Source organism: Canis lupus, chromosome 21, assembly GCF_048164855.1.
Source record: "Canis lupus baileyi chromosome 21, mCanLup2.hap1, whole genome shotgun sequence".
Taxonomy (NCBI): Eukaryota; Metazoa; Chordata; class Mammalia; order Carnivora; family Canidae; genus Canis; species Canis lupus.
The window spans coordinates 2,831,067-2,854,013 of record NC_132858.1 but is presented as its reverse complement, the minus strand read 5'-3'; the positions used below and the strand labels follow the sequence as shown (position 1 = coordinate 2,854,013).

The following is a 22,947-nucleotide window of genomic DNA, read 5'->3' as shown; positions in this document are numbered from 1 at the left end:
CTCCAGCCCCTGCCCTGTCTGGGTGTCCTCCTGACCCCCCAAGCTCCTAGGAAGGGGTGGGCTGTGAGCTGAGGCCCCCCAAACCCCTGTGAAGTGTAGAGGCTGCAGCAGGAGAAGGGGGGCCGCAGGGGGCTCTGCAGCAGGGTGCCTGACCTTATTTAGGGGAGAGCCTAGACCAGGACAGAGGACAGACAGGGGCCCCAGGGCGGAGGACAGACAGGGTCTCCAGGCAGGAGCAGCATCTGACACACTCAGGCCGTGACAGAAGAGGTCAAGGAGGCAGACAGACAGTCTCCCAGGCAGCCTTGCTGGACAGGACAGAGGTGGCTGGTGGTCTCTGCGTGGGAGCTGCTGAACAGTCACATGGGATGAGGGACCCCAGCCCCCTGGGCAACCAGAGTCCAATGAGTTGAGGCAGAGAGGGGGACATGAGCCCTGCTGCAAGGAGGAGGGGTGTGCAGACAGCAGGACAGGTTTGGGAGCTTGGGCAAGGAGGGAGGGGAAGCCAGCCAGGGCGAAGGGAGGTTGTGGGGAGAGAAAGCCTTCTATGGTCCTAGAGGAAGTAGAGCAGTCCAGCTGTGTGACCCTGGGCGAGTCTTTCATCTTCTCTGTGGCTCGATGTCTTTTTCTATAAAGCAGGGAAATTTGTAGCACCCCCCAGGGTGGCTGGGAGGACCGACAAGGGGGAGTGTGACCCGCTTAGCGCCCAGCAGGGCCCCACAAGAGGCTGCACAGGCTGGAACTCCTGAGCCCCAGCCCAGCTGGGAGCCTGAAGGGGACCGGGCAGGGGCTGAGGAAGGACGCAGAGCGGCCCTTAGGGCAGGCTTCCAGGGAAGGGTTCCTTCGGCCCCATCAGAGAGACATCTGAAGAAGGTGCCACCGCCCCACCAACGGGGATCAGCCTCCCCGGGAGGGACTCCAGGGGGCAGGGGTTGAGTTGGAGGCTTGAGGTTTGTTTGGATATGGCTAAAGGTCCCAGGGAGGGGATCGAGGGTAAACTGGTAGGAACTGAGGTCACCACCATCCCACCAGGCAGCCCCAGGGTCATGCGGATGAGACCCCAGGCAGCCTCCTCCTGTGGGTTCCAGGGTTCAGCTTACCCCCACCTTAGAGGCAGGACATAGCCAAGGGAGCCGAGCCAGGAGAGCTGCCGTTCCTCCGGGCAGACAGGTAGCCCCTTGACCTGTGGTAGCCCTTTGACGTGTGGCTAAGGACAGCAGGCTGAGGGGCCCTTCTGGCACTGAGATGTTAGAGCAACAAGGCCGGCGTGCGGAGAGGGAGGGGGCCAGGCCGTACTTGGTCTTGATGGGGAGAGGGGTGAGGCAGGGGTGGGGCCCAGGGCCTGCCCCTCATCTCTGCCTCCGCGGAACAGATCCCCCAGGTCCCCCAGGCACTTGCATTGCAGTGCCGAGCCCTGGCCCTGGCCTGGATGCTGGCGGGGGTGCTCCGGCTTCTGCTGGCTTGGATCCCCTCCTCCCCCTCATGCCCCTGGGTCAGCCCCAAAGGCCTGGCCGCAGGCCTGTCCACCTCTGCAGGAAACATTAAGTCCCGGAAACACAGATCTTGCTGAGCTCCACTTCCGCACAGCATCCACGGCAGGCCAAGGTTGTCTGCAGGGTGGACGGCACCGGAGATGGCAGGCAGCTGGGTCCAAGTGGCTGACAGCACTGGGGCAGGGCCCAGAGACCCCGGGAGAGCCAGCTCACACCCATTCCCGCACATGCCTGGATACCCGCCTCCCCTCACAGTCCCAGGTGTACACGTGGAGCACATCCTCCCACTATCGCGCTGTCCTAACAGCCTATAGCACGTCGCTTTCACCCACACCAGGCACTGGCTTAAGCACGTTACAGAAATTAACTCAATCCTTCCAAAAGCCCTACGAGATGAATGTCTACTATTAGCCCATTTTATAGATGGGGCAGTTGAGACCCAGAGAGGTTAGGTGATATGCTCTAGGTCACACATCTGTGACTGGCACAGCTGGGACTTGGGTCCAGGCTGCCAGCTCCCCAGCCCCCGCTGTCACACAGTGTGCCTGGAATAGACACGCTCGCTGCACATGGACACTGCACGCTTGCTCCAGGCTGCACACCCATGAGTGGCACCTGACAGGTAGCTCAGTGGCCCTGCCTTGGGTCCCAGTCTCGCCCCCTCCCCACCGGCCACAGCTGCCCTTACCCTTCCCTGCATAGGAGAGGAGGGTAGGACCAGCCCCAGAGTCCTCCCAGGGCTCCCCTAGTTCCTCCACCCCATCCATCCCACCCCTGGGATGCTCTAGGAAATCGCCTGGTGCCAGCTCCAAGTGAAGTCACAAAATTAGGTTTAATTGGGCCCCACGGGGCACAAGAGAAAAGAGAAGAGGGGGTGGTCCAGCTGGTGTCCCTGGACCTGTGCCAAGACACTGGGACTGGGGCTGGGGCTGGGATTGAAGAGGAAGGGCCTTGGTTTGCGCATCTGCAAAGTGGAGAAATGGGGTTTTTCTCGTGCCGCTGGGCATTGGGAACACCGGTCGTTGCTGGTGCCCCAGGAGCTCCGGCGCAGGCTGCGGTGCCATCGGGGCCATCGGGGCTGCGGAGCTGCCCGAGGCGGTCACTTCCTCCCCGCCAGGGCGGACTCCCCTGAGGAGGGGTCCCTGTCGCTATTTCCAGACGAGGCCGTAGCCCCTGGGGGGGGACCAGAGCCGAGCCCCGCCTTTCGGCCGGAGGCGCATCTCCTCCGAGGTGTTTCTGGGGCCGCTCCCCAGGGTTGCCGCCGAGGCCGAGCCGCTCTCGGGTAAACAAGCCCGGGGCCGCCGCAATTAAGCCGGAGGCGCTAACGAGGCAGCTAACGAGCGGGGCGCGCCCTGCTCCACCTGCGTGGCCGGATCTACCTGCCCGCGGGGAGCGCGGAAGCGGCTGGAAGACCCGGGCGCCGGGCCCGGCCGCGTCTGCCGCTTGTAATCGGGTGACACCAGGTTCCCCATCTGTAAAGTGGGTCCTAGAGTTAGCGGCGGCGGGGAGCGGCCTTGCCTTGGGGGGTGCGCGGTGCCAGTCCCGCGGCGCGTCGGGGCGGGAGCCGGAGGGAGACCTTCCCCCGGGCCGGGCTGGGGCGGCGGACTCGGCCTGGCGGAGCCACCCCGGCCCCCGCCCCGCGCGCGCCCCCTGCCGGCTGCCCCGCGCCGCCTCCCTCCCGGCCCGCTGCGGCCGCCCCGCGCCTGGGCTTCTGCAGACGCGGAGCCGGTAGGGCGGGCACCGGTACCCGCGAGTGGGGGCCCGGCCTTGGGGCTTGGGAGCACTCCGTGCCTGGGCCTCCGCCTTCCCTTCCGTAGAATGGGCTCAGGCGAGGCGTGGGGAGCCCCAGCTCACTGCCCCCTGCCCCCTGCCCTGCAGTGGACGGCTGCATCCACCGGGCCGCCGGACCCCTGCTCACCGACGAGTGCCGGACCCTGCAGAGCTGCGAGACCGGCAAGGCCAAGATCACCGGCGGCTACCGGCTGCCCGCCAAGCGTGAGTCCCGCCCGCCCCCCCGGCGGCGCGCAGGCAGGGCACCTTGCGACTGCGGGGGCAGGGGAGCAGCCGCCCTGAGCTGCTGGAGGCCTGTCAGGGGTCACCTCCTAACCTCGTGCCGGGAGCCGGCGGCCGCAGGGCAGTGCCTCCGCTCACCCGCTCCGCCCCGCTCTCAGCGGGGTCCTCCGGGTGTGGGGGGTGTGGGGAGCGGGCCCCGCGGGCCTGCCTGAGCTCGAGGGCACACCTGTGTCCCACATGGATGGGGGTCCTCCCCGGGGACTCCCGGCTTGGGGAGGGCCCAGGCCGGCAAGGGGAGAAAACCTCAGCCCCTGGAGCCCCCGGCCGGCCTGACCCCGTCGCCTCCGCAGATGTCATCCACACGGTGGGGCCCATCGCCCACGGAGAGCCCAGCGCCAGCCAGGCTGCCGAGCTCCGCAGCTGCTACCTGAGCAGCCTCGACCTGCTGCTGGAGCACCGGCTCCGCTCCGCGGTGAGGGGCCGGGGTGGGGCGGCCGGAGCGGGGAGGAAGGCTCCCGGGGGGCGGGGGGCCCGGAGCGACTCGGTCCTCAATGCTCCCCGCCTTCCGCCCCCGCCCCAGGCTTTCCCCTGCATCTCCACCGGCGTGTTTGGTGAGTTGCGGGCGGGGCCGGACTAGGAAGCGGGTGAGCCCGGGTGCAGGGAGGGGCCGGGCGGTGGGGCAGGAGGTGGGGCTGCACCGGGCAGGTGGAGTTGGGCGGTCCCGGGCGGCGAGGCTGGGGGGCCAGAGGCCGGGCTCCGGGGGCTCAGTCCCGCTCCGCTGGGTCTCCAGGCTACCCCAGTGAGGCGGCGGCGGAGGTAGTGTTGGCCGCGCTGCGCGAGTGGCTGGAGCAACACAAGGACAAGGTGAGTCCTGGGCCGTCAAGGAGATCAGACAGGGGTGGGGGTAGGGCGCATGCAGGTTCCGCTGACCAGCCGGTCTCTGGCCGCACCTTTCCTTCCCTTGGGACCCGTTTACTTGTCTGAGCCCAGCGTGTCCAGCCAGGGCGGTGGAGTGCACACCATGAACCCCTTCTGTGAAGGGTCTATGGCCCCTCCCCCCCCCAGTCAGACAGGTGAAAACCTGCCCAGGTGGGGGTAGCGGTAAGATGAGGCAGCCAGGTTGTGGGTGAGCCCTGCCCAGGCTAAGCAGGCCCCGGCGCAGGTGGACCGGCTCATCATCTGCGTGTTCCTGGAGAAGGACGAAAGCATCTACCTGCAGCGGCTCCCCCAGTACTTCCCAGTGGGTAAGCACCCCGCGGTGCCCGCGCTGGGTCAGCCCTGCCCCTCCCCCACCCACCCAAGGGCAGGCTCTCACTGTCCTCTGCCTTCCAGCCTGACGGCACCGCTGCCCACCCTGCCCAGGACTGGTAAGCAGGGCCTGACCTGCCACATGGCTGCCCACTAACCTGCCCACTAACACACCGGCTCACCCCCACGCAGGAAAGCCAAGAGGGGAGGCTGGGGGAAACCCACCAGCCACACTCCCTGACTCTTCCCCTCTGCCCACAGACTCCCCTGGGCCTACAGGACCTCGCTCTCAGCTCTAAGAGGTCCCCGAAGCCTGCATCTGGGCCTGGGCACCCTGTTCCTTCCCTCAGCCCCCTGCCCTCAGGAGCCTCCTAATAAAGACCACCCTTGTTGCAGCGACTACCGTCTAAGTGCTGGCTGGGGAAGGACGTGGCAGCCCAGGGGTGTGGACAAGTGCCTTTGGCTTAAAGGGACTGGCGAGAGAGCACTTGGCGAGCTGGGCAGGTGGAGGCATGGGCCAGACGGCAGAGGTGGGCAGCAGCACTTCACATTTATTGAGGGCCTGCCCCCAAGGAGCTCACAGCCTGGGGGCCAAGACCCCACATGTGCTGGGGTGGAGGAAAAAAAGAGGTAAAGGCAAAGAGGCAAGCAATGCAGAGACACCGTGGCCCAAGCAAAGGGGTTGCAAAGCAGGCACAGGCGGGGGTGGGGGGTGAGGAGCAGGGGGGAATGGCGGCCCTGCAAGTCCTGCCTAGACCTCAGGATCACGGACCAAGCACAGGACTCAAGGCTGCCCCTCCCCAACCAGGTTGGTACCACCTGGGTGGGGGTGGCATGGGGGTGGCACTGGGGTGCCCCGGCTCCTACGCCTGCCCTGAGCCAGGCCCCCACAGCGTCAGCCTTCTCCACCCAGGACTGGACCATGCTGACCCCTGACAGGAAAAGGGCAGGCAACTCAGGTTTGGGGGAGCAAGGTGGAGTCCAGGCCTGTAAGGGAACAGCTTGAAGCCTGGGCAGTCCTAGGTCCCTGGGCAAGGCCCCCAAGGAACTTCCAAGGTTCTCATGGAAGCCCCTGGGCCAGCTAGGGAGGGAAGGGATAGGTGCCTGAGGGGAAGGAAGCAGAACCCTGGTACCCAGGAGGGGTCCCCAAGAGGCCCCCTCAAAACCACTCCTGGTGGGAAAGCTTGGGTGTGGACAGGCAGAAGGCAGAGAAGAACCCATGGGAGGGGGTAGAGGGACAGCCAGACACATAGCAGCCAGGCAGCAGCAGAGCAGGGACACGCACACAACGCGGCTCACCACCAGCATCCCCTTTAATAAAATGTGGAAGGTTGCGTGACAGGGAAAGTGGAGGAGGGAGTGAAATATGACCATTTACAACCACAAAAAACTTCTGTACATGTCTAGCGCCCGGCAGAGGGGAGGGCAGACAGGGCAGCAGGAGGCCGGGGCCAGCCCTATTTGTAGAGGATATCGTAGTGTCCAGGCCGGTAGAGAAGGTACACCTTGGGCTCAGAGCCCTCGGGGAAGATGTGCGGGTTGGTGGTGCCGCCCTCGCCGCGGTCCATGTACTCCACCTGGATGGAGACGCTCAGAGCCTGGGCCAGTGCGATGATGTGAATGTGGTCGCTCTCCTTGCACATGGGCTCCACCTCCTGCAGCACAGGTGGGGGTCAGCGCCCCTCCCCCAGCCCCCCCCCCCCCACTGTGCTCCCCACCCCGAGGTGAGAGAGAAAGAGGCGGCACCTGCTGGCAGAACTCCTTGACTGTCCGCCCGCCCTCGATGAAGTGCTCGAAGAACTTGCTCTCGCGCTGCAGGTAGCCGGAGGTGAGCAGCCGCAGGTACACCACCAGGTAGTCCGAGGTACTCTGGTCGTTGAAGGAGGCCAGCAGGTCAGCTACAGAGGTCTGCTTCTCCACCTGCTCGATCAGGTCCATGAACTGCCACCCACAGGGGACAGAGGGCACAATGGAGAAGGAGATGGGTCAACCCTGCCATGGCCAGGCGACCCAACCTCCACCCTGGCTGTGGGGGCACCAGGGGCAGCTGGGCTCACCGTGTTGTGGAAATCCTCGATTGTGAATTCAGTGAAGCCCTGGGACACCAGGTCCTCTTTGCTCTTGGCAGACACAGCCTTAAACCTGCGGGGGGGAGGGCAAGGGGTGCCAGCATGGGCTCCTCAGCCAGCAAAGAGGCCGGCCCAGGACTGGGGGCCCCTACCCCCCACTCAGAACGGAACCCCAAAGCGGGAGCCCCGCCATTGTCAGGCCTTGGGTGGAAATGCATCTCCTAGTCCCCCAGAGAGATGGGGAGGGAACCTCCTGGCAGTTCCCAAGTGCCCACCAGCCTCACCGCTGCAATTCCTTGCTGTCATCCAGCAGCGCCTCCAAGTGGGAGAATCCGAAAGCTCGGTAGAAACAGTTTCCATCAGGCCTGGTCTTGCGGATGTAGGAGTACTTTTTGTGGAGGTCCTGCAGAGAGGCAGCCCCACCCGCCCGCCCCCATGCGGGTCAACATCAGGCGGGAACCAGGATGGGCCAAGGAAACCTTTCCCCCATCCCGAAAGAAGTCACTGCCCTCCTTGGCTGCTGACTCCAGTGACGGGAGTCACTTAGTGACCCACTGGCCAGAGCCTCAACAGCCTCAGGAAACTAGAACTTCTTCGGTACACACTGGCTGCTTGGGGCATCAGAGTCATCACCAGCCCACAGGCCTACCATGCTGTGGAGCGTGGGGGCCATTTCTTCAACAAAACAAAACAAAACAAAACAAAACAAAACAAAACAATACGGACAAATGAATCAGTCCTGGTTCTACATAGCTTCTCCAGAGAGCAGCGTTTCAAACCACTTGAGTCCAGGGCAGACAAATGAGGATGGGCGTCCAGTGCGGGGCTCAGGAAACAGCATCCGCACTCGCCTTCCACACCCCACCCTGCCCCTCACTCTCACGGGTCTTTTCTCTGCTCCAGCTGCTTTCCTCCCTAAATGCAAGGGTATTTCTTCTGTCGAACCTCCCCACACATGTGGGGCCACTGCTCACAGCGGGGCCTCCCTCCCCGGGACTATCTTGCACCATCTCCATTCTCTCTAACCCCCTGCCCACCTTCCCAATGATCTCACTGCCTTTCTTTCTTTCCTTTCTTCCTTTCTTTCTTTCTTCTTTTTTTTTTAAGATTTTATTTATTTATTCATGAGAGACACACAGAGAGAGACACAGGCAGAGGGAGAAGCAGGCTCCATGCAAGGAGCCCGATGCGGGACTCGATCCTGGGTCTCCAGGATCACGCCCTGGGCCACAGGTGGCGCTAAACCGCTGTGCCACCGGGGCTGCCCTCTCACTGCCTTTCTGAGGACTGTCACCCAGCACCCCTTCGCCCCAGCCAGCATAGCAGTGCACAGCCCTCTTCTCCTGACCCCCGGAGGGTCTGAGGCTGCTCCCAGAGCCACCCCTCTGGTCCCCATCAGAGCCCCAGAGCCTATCCCCTCCCTTAGGCTCAAGGACATTGTTCCAGGAAGCCTCCCCCTCCCTCCAGCATCATCAGTGTTTTTCTCCCTACAGGTTGAGACTCATCAGCACACAAACTCAACGCTAGTTCTTGCTTAAAGAGAAACAACTCCTCTGCTTCCCATGAATCCCTTTCCAGCCACCGCCCAAGTTCTCTGCTCTCTTCTGTAGAGAAACTGCTCTGGGAACTTGTCTGCACTCCCAGCTCCACCTCTCTTCTACTACCTCCACCTGAGCCAAGGCCACACCTCTCTGGATAGGCTCCTAGAGCAGCATTCACCATGAAGGGGGGCACCCCGCAACCTGGTGACCCCAGCCAATTCGTACCACCCCCTCCTAGTCCGTCCTGTCCTTCATGGAGACTGCAGGCCCCAGCCTTATGGCACCCTCCTCCTCCTCTCAACCTATGAAGATCAGGGCCACCCTGGAACCATAGAGCACCCTTTCTCAAGACACCACGTGCTGTTCACACACCACGTATCCACCCATGGTACCTGCTGTGTGCAGGGCACCACCCAGCTCAGGCCCAGGACAGCTTCTGCTGGTCAACTATACTCACTCCCTTACCGCCGCTGGTCTTGGGATTTGAACAGCCCCAAATGTAACTCTTTGCCTGCCAATCTCCGCCCTCTTCTCCATCTGACCCATACATCCAAATACTTGTCCATTCTGAGCATGTCCTGACCCCACGGCCCCTCAGCCATTCAAGCCAAAAAGCCTCTGTCACCCCCTGGCCCCAGCCAATCTATCCCCCAAGTCTCCTCTCTGCGGCTGCTCACTACCCTAGGGCACTCTGGTCCCAGTCACTCCCTCCTCCAGACCACGTCCCAGGCCTCCCGGCTCCAGCAGCCAGAAGAACCAGAGAAACCTGCTAATTCACCTCCTCTCCCAGGCTACGTTCAGGCGGCCTCCTGGCCCTCCCCTGCTCCTCTCCGTGCCACTCCAGCCACACTGGCCTCCTCAAACCCCACCACACCTCACAGTGGTCCCAACCTGCCCCACTCTGCCCATGCCTACAACCTGCTCTCCTGCTACCTTCAGTCTGTCACTCCAACACCACCCTCTTGGCAAGGCCTTCCACCTGCCCTCCCTCTCCCCCTTCCCTGCTTGACACTTCTCCAGAGCACTTACCGCCTTCTGACACAGACGCCTGAGATACCTGCCTGTCTTCCCACTGTGACACATAAGCTTCATGAGGGTGGGAGCTCCTCGGCTGCACTCCTCACTCTGCCTCTGGGACCACAAACAGTGCCTGGCTCACCGCGAGTGCTCACAGATGGTCAATCACAGCACACAATGCGTACAAAGAGCCCAAATCACTGCAGCTATTGGAAAAGCTACTAGAATCATTCTGAGCACTTATCCCGTGCCAGGCCCGTGCCAGGCCCTAGAGGGCTGGTGCCCACTATTCTAAACCTCACCGGGGCCCAATGCACAGAGGAGAAAAGTCACCCAAGTCTGAGTGGGCTCTGCCGTCTAGGCAGGACACTCCAAGGGCGGAGGTGTGCTAAGGCACCGCACACAGCAGGGGTGGCAGAGGGCAGTAAGTAGACCTGTGCACACAGCAGGCACTCGAATGTGTGCTGGAGGACTCAACACGAAGAACAGAAGCTCCAAGAAATTCAGTGCGTTGCCTAATTCAGTGCAGCCAGAACTGGAATCCAGGTCTGTCAGGCCCTACAGCCAGTGCCTTCATCTATCTCTCCACAGTCCTCTTGGGTAAACTGCAAACACTGAGCAAGGGGTCCGAGTAGACCACAGGCCACACACAGCTGGATCTGGCCTGTAGGTGTGCTGTTTGAATCACACATTTTAAATCTGAATTCGCTGCCTGTTAGAAGTCAGGAGATTCACATCAAAATCATTTCTGGCTTGTTTTGGAAAAACAAAACAGGTCAGGGAAACAATGGAGTGAGAGGCATGGACAACCACTATTTGCCCTGCAGGCTTCCACTCCCTGCAGTTGGCTGATGTGGAAGCGTGGTGCCCACCCCCCACCTCCTACTCCCCCCTCCGGTTTACCATCTAATCTGGCCACCTTCCACTGCCTACCTCCCTGGCCCGAGGGAGGATATGAATAACCCCAAAAGCCCTTCCTTTCTGGTGGAAGGCTCTAAGCATCTCTCATCTTGGGGTGCAGGGTAACATTTACTAAGCTCTCAGGCTGTGCCTATTGGATACTATTTACACACACCCACTGTCCCAGCCCCCGCGGACAGGGAGTGGTTAGGGATCTCACCTCAAGTTATAAGTGATACTGCTGGGCCTTGCACAGGTCCACAGGTCCCTTTGCCCCACTGCTGCCTACCCCTCTACAAACATCCCAGAGGCAGACAGCAGGATGTGCCCCTGCCAGAACCAGCCTCTCCCAGCCGCCCAGCACCATGGTGAGCAGCAGACCTCAGCTACTACTCAGCCTGCACCAGGCCCCACAGGCACCATCTCCATCAACAACAGCCCTGCGTACAGCTACTTTCTTTATTCTGATTTCACAGCGAAGAACCCCACAGCTCAGAGACGTGGAAGGACCTGTCAAGGATACAGCTCTGTATGGCACAGTCAGGATATGAATCAAGGTCTTTTTGATTCCTGAGTGTGCACATTTGAAGCAGCAACCAGAGGGCTACCCCAACATGCTACCCTCTCTGAGGTCAGGCCAGCAAGGAGCAGGTCTTAAGCAGGCACACTCCTGCCCCTACCCCCAGGGCTTTTCCTGCCCCCTCAGCCAGGCTCCCACCTTGATCTTCTGTTGATAGATGTTGTCATCCTCAGCATACTCCTTGTACAGGACCGAAAGCTCCAGCCGCTCTGAGACCAGAGGGTTCTGCACAGCAATCTGCAGAGGGGAGGAAACCCATCACGGTCTGGCATGCTGGTGGAGTACTCACACCTAACAGCCAGAACACCTAAAGGAGGAGAGCTGGAGCAATCACCCAGTGGCACAGTGATCCCCCTGCCTATCCCAAGACACCCAATACCTAGCATAGCTTGGAGAGGATGAGCCTTTCATTTCTTTCTTTCTTTTTTTTTTTTTTTTTAAGATTTTATTTATTTATTCACGAGAGACACAGAGAGAGAGGCAGAGACACAGGCAGAGGGAGAAGCAGGCTCCATGCAGGGAGTCCGATGTGGGACTCGATCCTTGGTCTCCAGGATCACACCCTTAGCTGAAGGTGGCGCTAAACTGCCGAGTCACCGGGGCTGCCCAGGATGAACCTTTCAAACGAGAGATAAATAGGCCCCAGGACCAGGCTATATAGGTTCCCCATAATAGGGCCAAGGGGAACAGCCCCTCACCTCTTGCTGAATTCGGTCCTGCTGAGCCATGATGGCTTCATCATAAGCAAGACAGTTAACACCTGGAAGAAGGAAGCCAAAGATTACAGTGAGCCCTAGCTGTCTCCGTGCCAGGCAGCTAGGCTGATGACAAGAGCAGCCTAGGCCAGGAGACCAGGTATGGAATCTGAAGTATGTATCTTAACACCCTGCTTTACCCCAACGGTGTGATCTTGACAAAGTCCTTTCCCTTCCAGGCCTTGGTTTTCCCATCTTTAAAATGAGGGGGTAAAGGTATGTCCTGCCCCAACATGTACTCATTCAGCTCTAACACCACCCCCACCCCCGCTTTCTAATATCAATTCCCAGCAGCCTGAGAATGCTCTGGGGCCAGGCAGGGTCTCTTGGTGAAAGTAAGAGGAGGAGGTAGAGTTCCGGGCTGGAGGAGAGCTTCCCGTAGCCTGCACTTTATTTGATCACACCCTTCCTCCTTCTGCTGTGCTGGGTATTGTTAATACCCATTTTACAGATAACAAAACAAATGCAAACAGGTGAAGTAACCTGCCCAAGGTCATAACTAACAAAGACCTGTGCTCAAATCCAGGTATGCCTAATTCTAAAGTCTGAGCTTTTTACCACAATACCTCTCCTCTGCTCCCATGTGGCAGAGAACTTTCCCCAGCTGTAAGAGGACCACCTTTCTCCCCTCATTGAAATGTCAAGAGGAAGAGGTGGTACCTACGAGGCACTGGATTAAGTGTTCATCAGTGACTTGGCAGGTCCACCTGTGGGCCCCACCCTCAGCAGCCACTGTTGGGCCCAAACTGAATTCTGGTTCTCGCTCTTTCTTACGTGAACTTAGGAAGCCTCTTCTGGGGGCCTCCGACTCCCAGCGTTCAGTCTCAAGTGTGCAGTTAAGAGGGGTGTGTGTGCGCTGAATGACTTTTAAGGTCAATCCTTTTCAGTCTCAGCGTCCCGGATCCTCATCTGGGCCCTGACCCGTCCCTTACACTCCCCTGCAACGGGGCTGTCCCTCCCACCCGAATGACCTACTCGGTCCCTGCGGCCTAACCGCCTAAACGCGGGTGAAAAGGGAGAAGGCAGCAACGTTTTGAAAGGTCCACCTCCGGAGTCTAACAAAACAATGCCCAGGAAGGCGGAAAGGGGCTGCGAAGCCAGAAGAGGGGGCTCTACGGGAAACGAAGGCTGCAGTCCTCAGGGGCACACACCACAGCCGCTCACAGCCCCCGGCCGCCCTCAGCATCCCGAGCGGCCCGCCCAGTCCTTTGTGCTCCGCGGCTCGGCGTAACTCGACGCCCTCTCGGGCGCGGGCTGCTCTGGAGACGGCGGGCGGCCAGGCCCCGGCTTAGGCCCGGCCTGACTGCGAGGATTGGGGCTGGGAGGGCTGGGGACCCGGGAGCCCCGCGGCCGGCGCGGAGGGGCTGGGCGGGGGGCGGGGCGGCCCAGGCCCCGCCCCGGCGCGCGCGAAAGGGAAGAGCCACGGGCCCGGGCCCGCCCCGCCCGCTCGCCCGTCCGCCCCACGGGCCGGGGGTCGCGGCGGCGGCGGCGGCGGCAGCTCCGTCCATTGTGAGGGGGAGGGGAGGCGGCGGCGGAAGAAGGGGCCGTCCGTGCCTCTCGGCCCTGGCCGCCCGCGGCCCCGCCCCCAGCCTCCCCGGGAGCCGGCGGCCCGGCATCGCCCCCGCCAGCCCGGGCCGGACGGCCCTCCCCGGCCAGTACCTTCGGAGTCGCTGCCGAGCGGCTCCTGCTTCTGCTGCTGAGGCTCCTCCGCCGCCATCTTTAAACAGCACCGCACCGCCGACCGCTTCCGGGTTAGCCGCTGCCCTCCGCCCGGAAGGGAGCCCCTCCTCGCGGCCCCTCCTTGGCAACGCCCTAGCGACGGGCTCCCGCGGGCGGCGTCACCTGCCGGGCTCGCAGTCAGGTGTGGCTGCCGCCCCGCCCACTGCCCCGCTGGCTCCTGCTGGGCCCCACCTTCCCTATTCCCAAAATCCCTGGTGAGCGGAGCCTCCCGGAGCCGATTCAGACTCCCTGCCCCTGGAGTTTGAAGCGCGGTTGGTGCGGCTGACGAGATTGGGAGCGCGAGGGCAAATCACGGAGGGAGGCAGCGTCGCGGTTGCGGACCCCAGAAGTCGGGGAGCGACTGCAGTGAGGAGAACTGGCGGTGGAGGCGGAATCGTGCTGACTTCAGAGCCCCGGGACGTCACGGCCTGGGACCGCGGGCCGCGCTTCTGAGCGGACTTTGGGGTCCCGTTTCGGCGGGGAGAGCATGCCCTGGGGGCCCAGACCAAAGTCTTGGGACCTAACTTTGGGCTCCGTGCCGTTCTGGTTATGAGAAAAGCATAACCCTTTTTTTATGGGTTCCCTCTTTTTTAAAGGAGTTGATGAAAATGTAAAACACTAGGGTTACCAGAGGTGGCTGGAGGAAGTGGATGTGCTTGTAAAAAGGTTGAGGGAGGGATCCTCTGCAGATGGAGATGTTCTAGATTTTATTTTTAAGATTTTTATTTTCAAGTAATTACATTCAATATGGGACTCCAACTCACAACCTGGAGACCCAGAGTCACTTGCTCCACCCGCGGGCTGCCCATCCCACTTTTTTTTTTTTTTTTCAAGTAAACTAAACTCTACCCCCAAGGTGAGGATGGAGCTGCAGACAGGCCTGAATGAAGGTCGAGTTGCACGATCCACGACTGAGCCAGTTGAGCGCCCCTTAAATGTTCTATATCTTTTTTTTTTTTTTTTTTAGATTTTATTATTTATTCATGAGAGGCAGAGACACAGGTAGAGGGAGAAGCAGGCTCCCCATAGGGAGCCCAACTCGGGACTCAATCCCGGGTCTCCAGGATCCCGCCCTAGGCTGAAGGGGGCGTTAAACCGCTGAGCTACTAGGGCTGCTCAAAATATTCTACATCTTGACTGTGTATGAATACTCCGGTAGGTGCTGTATTGTAGTTTTGCAGGATTTGCCAATGGGGAAAACTGGATAAAGGGTACACAGGATTTATTAAAATTGCCTCTGAAATATCAAAAAACAAAAAGTTTAAAAAGCAGCAAGGCCAGGGTGCCTGACTGGCTCAGTCCATAGAATAATGGGACTCTTGATTTTGGAGTCATGGGTTCGATCCCTACATTGGGGAGTTTATTTATTAAAAAAAAAAAAAAAAAAAAAAAAAAAAAAGGAACAAGCCTTAGATGCTAAAGATGCTGCTGTTTAGAGAAGTTAAGATTTGCAGCTCAGTTTCCCAACTTCTTCATGACAAGACAGCAGTGTTTTAGCACCTGTAGGAGGCACAGTCCCAATGAGACACCTCAGTTTGCGACAGTATAGGAATGCAGTATGAGGGGATCCGTGGGTGGTTCAGCGGTTTAGTGCCTGCCTTTGGCCCAGGGCGCGATCCTGGAGTCCTGGGATCGAGTTCCGCTTCGGGCTCCCGGCATGAAGCCTGCTTCTCCCTCCTCCTGTGTCTCTGCCTCTCTCTCTCTCTCTCTCTCTCTATCAATAAATAAATAAAAATAAATAAATCTTAAAAAAAAAAGAATGCAATATGACTAAGTATGTTCATGAGTCATGAGCTACATCCAGTCCTGGAGTAGGGCACAGTTGGTGTCTGGGCTCACCACACAGCCCACAATGGCCTTCTCACAGCAACACTACAAATGCCAAATCTGTATCCCAGCAACACTGCAAAATTACTGTTTATTGGATCATTGAGCTTTGGGGTTGCTTCTAAGCTCAAGAATGCAAAGCATCTACCTTGTTTGGACCTGGGCTTACCAATAAATTGTTCATTCCTTTTCCCAATTTTAACATCAAAATCTGTAACTGCCAATGAGATCTTCAGAAGAACAGCTATTCCCAAAAGAAAAGCTAAGATATTTGATGACAGCAACAGGATTTCTATTTGGGTTTCCAAAATCTTGAAAACTGCTATAAGACCACTCTGCCTCTACTCCCCCATATTTCAACTAGGGAGTCCATAGGGCATACAGGGACACAGAAATCTGGGGTTGGGACTAAAGGTCAGGACAGGAAACACAGCTGCTCTGACGAGTGAGAAGGAATCCCAGGTGTGACCCAGGGCTGGACCACAGCCAGGCTGCCCACACCAAGTAAATACCTCCCTCCCAGGGGTCTTGAGCTTTAAAAACAGACCTGTCCCTTCAATATGTAAAAGGATCTGTAAATAAGGGTCCTTTCTCCTCCCTGCTCCCCGGCCCTTCCCCCTCTTAGGCAGAATGGAAGAAGGGGCACCTGGCTGGTTCAGTTGGTGGAGGGTGCATGCAACTCTTGATCTTGGGGTCATTTGTGCCCCACCTTGGGTGTAGAGATTGTTTAAAAACAAAATCTTCAGGATGCCTGGATGGCTTCATCAGTTAAGCATCTGTCTTTGACTCAGGTTGTGATCCCAGGGTCCTGGAATCAAGTGTTGCATTGGGCTCCTTTCTCTGCAAGGAGCCTGCTTCTTCTGCCTCCCTCTCTCCCTGTCTCTTATGAATAAATAAAAGTTTAAAAATTAAAATAAATACAAAATCTTTTTTAAAAATGGGAAGGAGATGGCCAGAGGAAGGCTTTGGCTCTTTTTTTTTTTTTTTAAGATTTTATTCATTTATTCGTGAGAAACACACACACAGACACAGGTAGAGGGGGAAGCAGGTTCCCCGTGGGGAGCCCAATGCAGGACTTTATCCCAGGACCCCAGGATCATGACCTAACCCAAAGGCAGACACTCAACCACTGAGCCACCCACGTGGCCCAAGGCTTTGGCTTATAATCCAGCCCAGGATAGTTGATTTTTGCCCCGGTCTTCTGTATGCTGATTTATTTGGCAGTTAATAACTGTCTCTTACCCTCATCCTATCTCTTCTATTAGTTTTACCATTTTAGGGTTTTGCTTCTCTATCCTGAAGCATCTAAAATCCAACTGGCAGAGCTACAGGAGTCTATCTCTGTCTCCCAATGTACCAACACAGAAATGGTCCAGTGCTCTTGGCCCTGACTGCACTGAGTCTTGCAATGAAACAGGTAGCACTGGCACTTGTGTTCAGACTGCTGTTGAGGATGGTCACAAAGGTGATAAGCGGCAGAGGACCTTATTTTCCATTGTACTGACAGGGTAGATAGATGCCTCCTCATAGCCCTGGGGGCACACCACGTCCATGTCTGACGGATTCTGTCATGTGGAGGGAGAAGAGACTCCATTCCAGGCCTCAGACTAAAAGCTCAGCCCCAGAGGAAGAGTTTATGAATAGTACAGAGTAGCTATAGGGAGTCAAATGGCCCCCAGGCCCATCAAACCTCTCCCACCTCTCAGGGGAGGAGGCCAGGCAACAAGGACATAGCATGGGCCCTGGGACAGTCACAGTTCTCACTCCCCCTACCCCCCACCCCTCCTCCTGGAGGCCATGGCCATAGCTTTCCAAGCCTTCAAGGTGGGCCAAAAATGAGGGCTTGGCAGTCCTTCCCAAGGTAGGCTTGGTGGTCAGGCATCTGCCCAGATGGGAAGAGTTGGGGCATGCCACCCCCAAGTGAACCTCTGAAGCTACTGCCACAGAAACCTGTGATGGTCCACAGGCAGCCAGCTACAAAATCGTGTCTAAAGAGGCTTTGTTGGTGCAGAGGCCAGGCAGGTGAAGCTGAGCAGGGCCTGTACTTTGAAGCTGATGGCTGGGTCGATACTCGTCTGCACGGTCCAGACCACCTAAGGCAGAAAGCAAGCAGAGGAGGGGTAGAAAGGACAAAGGGAAATCCCCTCTCCCCGCTGCCCTCCACCCAGACCCAGAGTACCCTCACTCCTCATTGGGGCACTGTACTTCGGTAAATGCCTCACATTCCAGTTTACCTGTCTGCTAAGGATCCAACCCACTGGGGCCAGCCCCTCCTCTGAGAACCTCACAAGGAAAATGATGCATTAGTTTCCTTGTTGCTGCCATAACAAATCACCACCAATCTAGTAGCTTAAAACCACACAAATGTATGGTTTTATGGTTCTTGAGGTCAGAGTTCTGGTGTGGGTTGTACCAGGCTAAAATCAAGCCATCTGCAGGCTGTGTTCCTTTGTGGAAGCTCTGAGAACCTGCTTCTACTTATGCACGTTGTTGATAAATTCAGTTCCTTGCAGCTGTGGGATTAGAGTCCATATTCTTGCTAGCTATAGACTGAGGGCGGTCCCCAGCTTCCAGAGGCCACTGCATCTCTTAATTCATGACCCACTTTCACTATCTTCAAAGCCAACAATAGTGGGCAGAGTCCTTCTCAGGTGGCATCTGAGATACACATCATCTGCTTTCCTTGTCCACCTTAAGGACTCCCATGAATCCACTGGGCCTACCGGATAATCTCCAACATGTCAACATGCTTAACTTGAATCACATCTGCAAAGTCCAGGGATGAGAGCATGGATCTCTCTGAGGGGATGCTCTTCTGCCTGCCACATCACTGTCACTTTACAATCATAAAAACAGGCTCAGAGAGGCTAAATGACTTGCTCAAGTTCATACAAGAAATGGCCAAGCCAGGCCTCCTGACTCTCAGTACACTTTTGACATTCTAGAATCTACTATGACTGCAGCCTCTCTTGGCCCCATGTGCACTCCTGGGCAAAGACACCTACGCCTCCAGACTCAGGACCTAACAGACACCCACAGCAAGGACTGATAAAATGGGATGCCTGAGTGGCTCAGTGGTTGAGTGTCTCCCTTTGGCTCAGGGCGTGATCCCTGGGTCCTGGGAATGGGCTCCCTGCATGGAGTCTGCTTCTCCCTCTGCCTGTGTCTCTGCCTCTCTCTCTCTTTCATGAATAAATAAATAAAATCTTAAAAAAAAAAAAAAAAAACCACACTTTTTTAAAGGACTGCTAAAATACTATTTGGGATATAAGGAGCCTTGTTTTCTCTGTAGGGAATGGACCCAGGGTCCCAGTTGGTTACGAATGAGAGGACATTGAAAGGTGGCCGGATTTCAGACCTAGTGGCCACATTTGGGACCAAGGGGAGGAGAGGGTTCAAGAATGACAGGTGAGGGACGCCTGGGTGGCTCAGCGGTTGAGTGTCTGCCTTCAGCTCGGGGCATGATCCCGGAATCCGGGATCAAGTCCCATGTTAGGTTCCTTGCATGGAGCCTGCTTCTCCCTCTGCCTGTGTCTTTGCCTCTGTCTCTGTGTGTGTCTCATGAATAAATAAATCTTTGAAAAAAAAAAAAAAAAAAAGAATGACAGGTGATTTGCACCCTATACTTTCTCATTCACCACCCCCCCTCCCCCCATGCTGCAGGACCTAGCAAGTTGTGGGAGAGCTAGAAGCAGAGTTGCTGATGGGCTTGCTAAGGGCTTTCTCAGCCCAGGACCCTGAAGGACTTGCCCATAACCACTGGCTTCCAACCAACCCGAGCAATGGCTCGAGATGCACAGCTTTGGGCTGGAGTTGTCCCTCTGGGTTCCAGGAGCACAAAAATGGATATACCCAGTAAGAAACGTTGGAGGGTCAGCGTAGTTACCATAGAAACTCACTTCTGGAGCCACATTCTTTTTTTTTTTTTTTGGAGCCACATTCTTATTTCATGGCAGCTCCATGACCTAATCTTACCCATAGCAAACCTGAGCCAACCCAGAGCCAAGTAGCTGAGAGCCCTCTGCTCAGGAGGTGTGACTAGGAATGCCTCCTAGACTGAAGCATAAGACAGAAGCCACCCTGTTGTTTGGGAGGATACAGCCAAGAGTTCCCCTACACACACACCCAGGACAAGGGCTCTTGAGGTGCCTGCAGGTGACCAGTGGATGCCCCTTGCTCAGCCAACCCAGCCTGGCCCTTCAGATCATGCATGGACTCTCCCCCTCCTCTGGCCAAGAGCCCAACCTGCACAATCTCCCAGCAGTCTAGGCCCTGTCCCTTTCGGCCCAGACACAAAGGCTCCTTTGTGTGGAAGGAAAGCTTTTTAGGAGGCAGGTCACCAAGTCCCTACCACTCAGGGAAGCAGCCATTGGCGTGAGTTGGGCATGTCCCACGGGTGATACTTGGGTTCACAGAGATCACTAGACAACACAAAAAGGCCAGGAAGGACCAGACAGAGGGAGGGAGGGCAGGATCCACCTTCAGCTTCTGTCACCAAAAGCCAGGAAATCAAAGCCCTGCCAAAGAGGGGTTGGGGGATGTGGGTTAACACCCTGGGCCTATAGCCAGCCACACCCATGCACTTCAGCTCCACAGGGGTGACTGAACCTGCATCTACTCAGAAATCCCTCATATCACCCCAGCGAAGCTGCCTCCTCCTGCAAAGGTGGGGCCACAGGTCAGAGCATTCATTCCAGACATACAGAATAAAAATTCCAGCTCGGTGTGGAGCACTTCCATGCACCATCTCAGCCATGGATACCCACAGCCACCCCAGGAAGAATCACTGAGGAAGGGCCCTGGGAATGGAAGAGCAGCAAATTCCCCAAGCCAAGGAACAGAGGAGCCAGGGAAGCAGACAGGGGAAATGAGGAAGCTAGTCAGTCCATAGGCATCTGTGCATATAGTACTAAAAGGGGCCCTGGGGCTGACAGGGTTGGCAAGATATTATAAAGTATCCTACCCTCCAACTAGGAAGGACAAGAAGCTCCTGAGAAATGGCTGGAGTCCACAGCCAAGGAGCAAAAAAGGGAGGCTGGCCCCAGAGAGGGCTTCCACCTGCAGTGCTGGCCCCAGTGAGAAAGTCAGACACACAGACACAGCACAACCCTGAACTTGGCACAACCAAGGAAGCCAGATGGGATGAGAAAGAAAGGCTGCCCTATGACAACAAGATTTCTTCTCCCAAGAAGCCAGAAAACATTTAAACACAGGAAAGCATGCAAAGGAAGCACCACTCTCAGGCAGCAAGAACAGCTGAGCATGCATGACCTACCATGGGACAGTCATCCAGCAGTGACATGCGGCTGGCCAGGCCCTCTTCTCCACACCCCCACCCAACACTATCCTCAGCTCAGGTATGGAGGCAGGAGCCCAAGTCGAAGACACGATGAATTTCTGAAGCAAGGTTTAAATAGACTTTATTGTGACAAGGAGGGCCCTACTGAATGGGGCCTTATAAACCAATATGTTTGGTCCCAGGATGTCACCATGGAGAAATCAAGAGGTCATGACTGTAGAAGAGGTCACTGTAATTGAAGGACATGATCCATGGAAGGCCGGCCAGGAATGCAGCAGACATGATCAGGACAGGCCAGGGGTGGTCAGGTCACAGGGTGAGGGACAGGACAGCCCCCTTCACTCCCGCTTCTTGTAGCTCTCCAGGTGTGACAGGACCCAGCCCGATGGCAGGAGGAAACACAGGAAGCAGGAGGTGAGCCCAACGGCAACATCCTACAGAGCACAAGAAAGAAGGAACCCGCAGAATAAGGATTCCCCCAGGCTTCCCATAGTCTGAGTAGTCTTCCCAAGCAGCAGAGAGCCCCTTTCAGGAAGTCAGGATTCAGGCTCCAGAGAAGGGACACAGCAGATCCAAGGCCCACTCTAGGCCTTGAGGTAAAGGGTCAGGTATGGGGGTCGGGACCAGCCTGGGTTAGGATTCACAGATAAATCCACTACAAGATGACATGATAAAGTAAAGGGACAAGAACAAGGATTTGAACTTGTTCCGTCTTTTGAGACCCATGAGTCTTGCATAAGCTGGTTAAGGCTAAAATGCACCTGCCCTTCTTTGCCACCAAAGGTTTGACTTTTGACAAGTAAATACGGTGCTCCTAGATTTCGGTTCCCTCAGCCACAAACTAGAGCTGATGGCCATTTGTTCTCGGGGTCACAGGGATCAGCACAGCAGTCTTGGCAGTGACCTGCACAGAGCGGGCACTCAGCAGATGCCAGATGCAATTAGGATCACTACCATTTCCTCAATCCCAGCGCTCTTGAGGCTCTTCTCCTAGATGCGACCCGCTAACCTGGATTCTGAAGACTTTCATTCAAGGCGAAATTCTGTCGCTGAGGCAAATGCATAAAAGCGCCAAACAGGTGCAAGTCATTAAGGGTTAACTCTCTCACATTTCTGGAAATTACCGAGACCCACCTTCCCTAATAACGAACAGCGGCAACAACGTAGCGGCAACAACCATTCGCGTTAGGCACCCCCCAGTGAGCCGATAAGTAAACAGGCTTAGAGAGGGAGCTCCGGGCCCGAGACTGCACGGCAGATAAGCGACAGGAATGTGACCGGCTGGATCTGACCCGAGATCCTGGAACTGAGAGCCCCGACTGTCACCCGGGCACTGTCCCTCTCGGTCGCGCCCTCCAGACATGCCCAAACCAGCACTACCGCTGCCCGCCAGGCTGCGGACCGCGACATGCAGGGCACTCTCGGGGCCGCCAAGGTCCAGCAAGCCAGATTAGGCAGCCCCGACCTCGCCGCAGGATCCCCTCCCCTGTGTGCTGCACCTCCCATGCCCTTCCCGCCCCACTCCTCACCATGGTCCCGAGCTGCTCCCGCGGCGGCTTGGAATGGATCTGGGCACGATGCACCGGGAGCCGCCGGGTGAGGCCTGTTAGGCCCCTCAGCAGCTGCGGCACCAGCACAGACATGACCGCACAGAACGACTGCGGACCGCCGCCAGCAACAGCCCAAGGTCGGGAAGTCAAAATGGCGGCGCCCGCCGGAAGTTCCGGTGCCGGGGGAGGCCGGGAAAGGGCGACCCGGAAGTCTCCCGGAAATGACGCAAGGACACGCCTCCCTCCCGACCGTGTCAGTTTTTGGCGCGTTCCTCGAAAGAGCCAATAGACGCCATCCCACCGCCGAGGGGCGGGGGCACGGAGGGGACGTGTCTTACAGCGATGCCCCGCCTTCCGTACCGCCTATCTTCTTGAGTGACATCTAGAGACAACCAATCACATAAGCCAGAAACAAGGAGGCATTCTTGGCTCCTCCCCCCATTCATAGTCTTGAATCTCTGCAGAATCCTTCTCCACTAGACCTCCGTCATTTCTGGCCGGAGCACCAGACAGTAACCTCGTCGTTGCACTCTCATTACTATTACCGTCTCCAACTCCAGTCACCATACAGTGGCCGCCGGCCTCTCATCCATCCATCCATCCATCCATCCATCCATCCTTCCCTCCCTTCCTTCCTTCCTTCCTTCCTTCCTGGCTCCCTTCCTCTTTAAATCTAATCAAGTTGTGCACCTACTGGAAAACTCGCCAGGGGCTCCTCACTGCTTACTAGACAAAATCCCAATTCCTGGATAGCCACCTCCAGCCTCATCTCTGCTTACTCCGCGCCTTCCTTCCTGTCCTCTGAGCCTCCCCAACCCCCAAGCCTTCTGCTTCTTTGTATCTTACGTTCTACCTTGAACACTTTTCAACTCTTAACCTCGCCTTCCTCTTTCAACCACATCAACTCCAACTTCCAGGCCTCCGCTTACTGGTAGT

At 57.4% G+C, this 22,947-nt stretch overlaps 3 protein-coding genes across 4 annotated transcripts in view; 1 reads left to right on the top strand and 2 right to left on the bottom strand.

Annotated features, from left to right (window-relative positions):
* The window catches only part of MACROD1 (mono-ADP ribosylhydrolase 1), a 150,132-nt gene extending 144,979 nt beyond the window's left edge, over nt 1-5,153 (top strand). The window contains 6 exon segments of the mRNA XM_072789647.1: nt 3,372-3,488; nt 3,857-3,978; nt 4,087-4,117; nt 4,297-4,370; nt 4,669-4,750; nt 5,016-5,153. Coding sequence (XP_072645748.1) covers nt 3,372-3,488; nt 3,857-3,978; nt 4,087-4,117; nt 4,297-4,370; nt 4,669-4,750; nt 5,016-5,053 — 464 coding nt within the window. The 3' untranslated portion in view covers nt 5,054-5,153.
* Nucleotides 5,154-5,285: 132 nt separating this feature from the next.
* On the bottom strand, nt 5,286-13,428 carry OTUB1 (OTU deubiquitinase, ubiquitin aldehyde binding 1). Of its 2 annotated transcripts, none has more exons than XM_072789648.1 (7): nt 13,276-13,428; nt 11,560-11,621; nt 11,000-11,098; nt 7,108-7,226; nt 6,812-6,896; nt 6,501-6,695; nt 5,286-6,409 (listed from the first exon to the last, which is right to left on the bottom strand). In XM_072789648.1, exons 1-7 carry the CDS (start codon nt 13,331-13,333, stop codon nt 6,212-6,214), a joined length of 816 nt encoding a protein of 271 aa, XP_072645749.1. In that variant the 5' UTR covers nt 13,334-13,428; the 3' UTR covers nt 5,286-6,211. The 2 variants fall into 2 exon arrangements, with proteins under 2 accessions (XP_072645749.1, XP_072645750.1); XM_072789649.1 differs by lacking the exon at nt 13,276-13,428 and adding an exon at nt 12,391-12,598.
* Nucleotides 13,429-20,565: 7,137 nt separating this feature from the next.
* On the bottom strand, nt 20,566-22,240 carry COX8A (cytochrome c oxidase subunit 8A). Its single transcript, XM_072789650.1, has 2 exons — nt 21,991-22,240; nt 20,566-20,895 (listed from the first exon to the last, which is right to left on the bottom strand). The coding sequence occupies exons 1-2, from the start codon at nt 22,102-22,104 to the stop codon at nt 20,800-20,802; spliced, it is 210 nt and encodes a 69-aa protein (XP_072645751.1). The 5' UTR covers nt 22,105-22,240; the 3' UTR covers nt 20,566-20,799.
* Nucleotides 22,241-22,947: the final 707 nt, after the last annotated feature.

What these genes read in the sequence shown, in the direction of transcription:
- COX8A (XM_072789650.1), bottom strand. Translation starts at nt 22,104, where the DNA reads ATGTCTGTGCTGGTGCCGCAGCTGCTGAGGGGCCTAACAGGCCTCACC. An exon ending in GGGAGCAGCTCGGGACCATG is followed by an intron (nt 20,896 to 21,990) that starts GTGAGGAGTGGG and finishes TGTGCTCTGTAG; the next exon opens with GATGTTGCCGTTGGGCTCAC.
- OTUB1 (XM_072789648.1), bottom strand. Translation starts at nt 13,333, where the DNA reads ATGGCGGCGGAGGAGCCTCAGCAGCAGAAGCAGGAGCCGCTCGGCAGC. An exon ending in GCTCGGCAGCGACTCCGAAG is followed by an intron (nt 11,622 to 13,275) that starts GTACTGGCCGGG and finishes TCCTTCTTCCAG; the next exon opens with GTGTTAACTGTCTTGCTTAT. An exon ending in TCAAGGAGTTCTGCCAGCAG is followed by an intron (nt 6,410 to 6,500) that starts GTGCCGCCTCTT and finishes CCTGTGCTGCAG; the next exon opens with GAGGTGGAGCCCATGTGCAA.